The following is a 5856-nucleotide window of genomic DNA, read 5'->3' on the forward strand; positions in this document are numbered from 1 at the left end:
AAAACAGAAAGAAAAATGGCACATTACAAAAATGTACAAAATAATTTGCATGCCACTGAGTGAAATAAATCTTACGTTTCCTTCAATACAGCCAAAATCTGTATATGCCCATTTGACACACAGATTACAATCAATCAATCAATCAATACACTACTCTTCCATTCCAAAATTTTTACCACTATAAGTAGGACAAAAAGCCAATAATATTGTAAAAGTAAGGTAGTTGAGACCACAATCACTGAGAACATCACTGGTAAGACATTACACTATTAGATTGAAAACACACAATGTCCTACTATTCAAAAAGGGAAATGCACTCTTCAATCTTAAAGTCCCTGTCACACTAGACAACTTATGCCAACTTATGAATATAATAAAGATGTCTACCTTGAAGACGGAATTTAAAAAATCAACAGGAAGCTTCTTTTTGGCGTGATCAAATATATAAATTTATTAGCAATTAAGACATAAAACATGTTTCATGCGTTGGCATAAGTTGTCTAGTGTAGCAGGGCCTTTGGTTTGTATTTACAAGCAATGACATAAGATCTGTGCAAACACCCGGCGGCGGGATTTTAAAAAAAACTTTTATTGAGGGAATATAGATGATGACGCACAAAAAAGTGCATCATCATCATTAAAGTTTAATAAATTTGTTATGGATGGACTGATCTGTGCACCATTTTTGTGAGTGTCTTTTGAATAAGCCTATTGATGTGATGCCAGAAATCTGTGTTAGATTATGTTGATTCAGCCTATTTTTTTTTTTATCTCAAATTGAAAATAAAGTCATTCTTTATAAATGTGGAAAAAAGTATAACTTTCACAGCCTACTTCTTGATATACATCTCGGCTTCGTGAACCCTTTTTCAGTGTGAACTTACAAAGTGACGTGTGCACAGAATAAAGGAGCAAATGTTGAATCAACAAGAAATTAATGGGGCAGGGGGACAGCAGTAATGTCAGTATTCAATATTTTTTCCATTGCAGCAGGGAACATGGTTGGCGATAGTTTTCTAGGTTTAGCCTTGGCATTTTAATGTAACCATAGATATTCTCATTGGACCTTGAGATAACACCAGGAGCAACAGTGAATATGCAGGACGGAAAAAGGCGTGGGATTGTTGTATGCGGCAGATGGGGTGTTAAGTCTTCACCTTATCAGGTTGATGTTCCACAAGCTGTTTGCCAATTATTTGTTTTATTTAAAGCACAAACCCTAAAAAGATTGGATCATTTTTGGAACTTGCACACTAAATTTGTGACGGCTTAAGGCAGAGATTAGAAGTAAGTCAAGTTTTAATGCACTTGAAGACAGTTCGGTCAGTTGTAATACCACAAAACACTGTAACTGTACTATAATAATAAAGAAAAGTACTATAACAAAGAGCAATGACCACCATAAAGTGAAATTATACCCTCAGACAAAGTTCTGGAAGTTTACTTTCTTTCTGACTATTTTATCGTTTGCTGTCCCTCAAACATATTCAAAAGTTGTTTTTTTTTACGTGGTTCAATTAATAAAATGCTTCATGCCAGTATGTAAGGTGTGACCGTACTTTAAACAAAAAACAAAAACATCTGGAGGAAGAAAAGTTTATTCTTTATTCTGCTTTAAAGAACAAGTCATTTGGTTTGTATGGGTTTAATAGGTCCATCACCGAGTTGACATCTGGTTTCTAAAAGAGTTTTAATTAACCAGACCGCTGGTCAATGACAGGTAGGGAGAAGGCTTCCATTATGAGGAGGCATTGGGCTGAGGCACAGGCTGCTGTTTTAGCCATCAAAAGAAAAATTAATGATGTGGCTAATCTGCCTGGTGATCTCTGATCTGAGAGACTCTTTGAGGCATGAGATGGACCCACATGCAGTCGTGCTAAAATACTAATCTGGAAAAGTTAGAATTTCAGGCTAAAACTTACTGTAACTGATTGAGGGTCAGGAAATCAAAGGAATAATTATAGTTAAGGAAGCCATCTTTAGTTAAAAAAGGTACTTCTGGAAAAAACAAAGAAGACAAATCTAAAATAGACAGAATAAAGTTATGAGAATAATTCCTGATATTGCAAAATTAGAGATAACAAACTTATAATACTGCAAATAAAATAAAATAAAAAACCCAAATTGCATGTTAGCAAAAGGTCTAATAATACCTCACACTAATTATTATTATTATTATTATTATTATTATTATTATTATTATTATTATTATTATTGTTTTAGTATAATATTAAATAAAACAAAAAACAAACAAACAAAAAAGAATATTGTAAATGTTTCATAGGTTGCCAATAAATGGGTGCCTACATGTTTTGTACAGGTCTGTATGGGTTGTATGAAATGACCTCTATTAAGTTACCAGAGCTATTTTATGTTTTTATTAATAGTAAGTTCTGATGATAAACACATGCAGGTCTCATAGAGCAGATGTGGGAAAAAATATTTTTTAGATAAATAGTTTTTTGATTTTTTTTCTTCCTGCAGTGTGGAAAATCTTTTTCAATGACTCCTACTGTTTAACTGAAAAACTGCAGCAAATTAAAACACTGAAATGGGTTAGCACTGGTGACAGTATTCACATTGTGAGAAACACAGAAATCCACTTCTTGGCCCACAAAGATCAGCTGTTAGTGTCTTTGGTCAAAATTGATTTTTTTTTCTTTGAAAGAGTCATCTACAACGAGGAAAATATGTAGATTAAATATTTCCTCAAAACAACACTTCAAAACTTGCAGGCTATTTTATTCAACAGCAACACTTTGCAATCACTGATCGTGTATCTGAATTAGTTGGGAAACCCCGGGATGAGTGATGTTTCCACGCTGCAGTCAGATGAACAACCACCTGCCTCTTAGCAGGTGTTGAAACGGAGGATACTGTTACAGTGAACAACATCCATCTGGGAGTAAACATGGATGAGAAATCAAAAGGAATTCTACACCGCCACTGCAAAGAAGCCTGCTCTTTCATGTCCCATTTCCCCCATTGCCTTTGTAGATGTTTCACTTTTATTGCCCGTTACTGTAAATGATGGCACTGAGCTGGGGAACCACTCTGTTTTACTTGACTTTAAAGCTGCCAGGGCACTCGAAAATCTTTTTATGTTTTATAAGGGGCAAAGAGATCTTCATTATAGAAATCCACAACAATAACATCTCTTACTGATGCCAATAAGTAACGCAAAAATGATAGAAACAGAAAACAAAATATGTCTTTTGAAACGGATAGTAAAAACGAAGCACAAATCGAAGAGAAAAATTCTGAACAAAATAAATAAAAATGAATAAAGACGATGTTCGTTTGGTTCACCATTATTCATGCCACACTTTTAATGATAGCAAATGAAAACAAAGTTATTGGCTGTTTAGTCCAGTTGATAAACACTGAATTAAATTACGTATGTTTATTTACATTTAAAAATTGCAGTTTTAAGTAATTTTGTACTGAGCAAAGGATTACCTGTGAAATAATTTTAAATAACCACCCTTTTGAATAAAACTACACGATGACAAAATCACCCTTCCAGTGTGAACATTTATCACAGAGGATCAACGTGCACATTATAAAGATTATGTTTAAAAGGACAATTCATCAACTTTCTTGCAGCTAAAAAAACCTTCAAAGTTAAAAACTGCAAAACTTATATTAATACAAACTAGGCAAGCAAAATCATCTATGTAAAAACTGTCATTTATATTTCATATTTTAATACTAAATGAATGACATTTTTCATAAAGTCTGGTTCCAAATACAAATAATTAAGTTCATTTTGCTGTAACATGGTGTAGCAATCAAAGCAGTTTATGACTAATTAAATCTGACTCATTCACAGAGAGAACACTGTGAGGGTTTTGGAGAGAAAAAAAACAAAAGTTTAACAGTTTTGTTTAAACAAATATACTTATTTTAGTGTTCATATTATACATAAAGCAACATAAACAGCCAATTATACAGAAACAGGCTGCACGCTGTTCCTCTCTCCTCCTCCCCGGCTCCACCTGTCCAGCTAACTTTAGCTAGCGTTAGCATCCAGCTGCACGGCTGAGCTTCGTCTCCCTCTCAGGTGGAGGAGTCAGTAAACATTCTTCTGCAGGTTCAGCTTCTCTAACAGCTGTTTTTGTTTTTTAATTTACCATCTTCAATATTGTCTCCAGATCTTTACAAACATATTTTTATTTTTTTTGTTTGAGCACGGCTCCAAGTTCTGCTGCGTCTGAATCAAAGTTTTGCTGCCCCCCCCACCCTGTTTCTGATTGGCTAGCAGGCCTATCTAGTGTTTTTAAAGTGAAAGCTGCGTCTCTGTTAGGTCCAGGGAAATGTTTGTTAAATTTCTGGGTGAACACGATTTTATTTTATTTTATTTTTTGCCAGAGTAATGCTACACCTGGCGCAGTGCTATCAGCGTCGTCAGCGTCAGCCACATTTGTCCCTGTCTTTGTGGTTCGTCTAAAAGCTGGTGAAGAACTCAGAGAACATCCTTACCTCAGCGTGGGACTGATGGCCACAGACCACACTCTGTCAAACATGGCAATTGTTGCTCTAGGAGAGCTGGAAGTCAAGGTCCAAATCTAAAAGAACAAAAGTTAAAACCTGTTGCAATATTTGCTTAAATAACATCTAATCCCAGGTTTTATTCATCAGAACATAACAGAAAAAATAACCTGATCCTCACTCTAAAAGGAAAATAAAAACGGATCATTGATACATACAACATTTAATAATTTCATGTTGCAAAATGCTCATAAGAAAGACATCTAAATGTTCAGGTGTTCTTACCCCAACTGTTCGGTCTCTTGATCCACTGACGATGAGTCCATTCTTAGAGTCCAGACAGTTAACCTCCTGACTATGACCTGCCAGCCCCCATGACACGTCACTTCTTCTGCTATGGACCAGGATCCGGCCATCGCTGACACAAAACAAAGAGAGAGACAGCTTGAATTTATTTGTTGAAGCTGGTTCAAATGTGAGCTCTACAAAAAGATGATTGCAATAAAAAATATTAATGCTGTTCCTTTATCTTGTTCTTCCTGACGTTTTGTTCTCCCAAAGTTCAAACTTTCATGTAACAAATAAATCAAAGAAAATGTTACACGGTTCACAAACACATTTGTTTTTTAGCTTGCTAAAATTCATTTTTTCATCAGTTAGGACAAAATTCAAACACCTTCCTAAAATAATCATCCAGGTTTTCCAGGAAACAAGCCAAAACTTAACCAACGATGTACGATTATGGCTTTTTTTTTTTAAATTCCTGATAAACTTGAACAAAATGATTCAGGCAATTATTTTAGGAAGTGTTAAAATGCAGTTGATTTAAATGTAATCAAAACTATAGGAATTTTAAACCCTAACATACTTAACTCTACTCCGTTATATTTACTCATATTTAAGGGAAGCTATCTTTAATACTGTAATTTAAAAAAAATCAAATACTATTAAAACAACTAGCAGATGATGTGAGGCGAGTGTACTTATTCTTAATACTGTTTTAAAATACTAATAAAAGGGGCCACCAGATTGAACTTAATAATTAATAACAGACTGAGCTGTAAATTAAATTAAAATACTAAATAAACAAACAAAAAATCTAACTAACACTTTTAACATGAAAATAACTTTCTGAGTTTTGGTACCAAATGACTATTCTGAAAAATCTGATCACAATTTATATTCATTTCACAACGATTCAGCAAAAATAACACTTTGGAGCAATAAATAACCTTTACAATACGAATAAATACTTTTAATATAAATTGATCTAAAACATAAAAATCTTTTGAACAGAATTCATTTGTTTTCTGCTTTTATTACGGTCATAAATTAGCCATGATCAATAGCCTTCTGTACAAAAGT

General features: G+C 34.0%; 1 protein-coding gene across 1 annotated transcript in view; it reads right to left on the bottom strand.

Moving 5' to 3' along the window:
* The window catches only part of fbxw4 (F-box and WD repeat domain containing 4), a gene marked incomplete in the record, with an annotated part of 60008 nt that overhangs the window by 50139 nt on the left and 4013 nt on the right, over positions 1-5856 (bottom strand). Inside the window, 1 exon segment of the mRNA XM_014005050.1 lies at positions 4483-4568. Within this exon segment, the coding sequence (XP_013860504.1) occupies positions 4483-4568 (86 nt within the window).

Source organism: Austrofundulus limnaeus, unplaced genomic scaffold (genome assembly GCF_001266775.1).
Source record: "Austrofundulus limnaeus strain Quisiro unplaced genomic scaffold, Austrofundulus_limnaeus-1.0 Scaffold28, whole genome shotgun sequence".
Classification (NCBI taxonomy): Eukaryota; Metazoa; Chordata; class Actinopteri; order Cyprinodontiformes; family Rivulidae; genus Austrofundulus; species Austrofundulus limnaeus.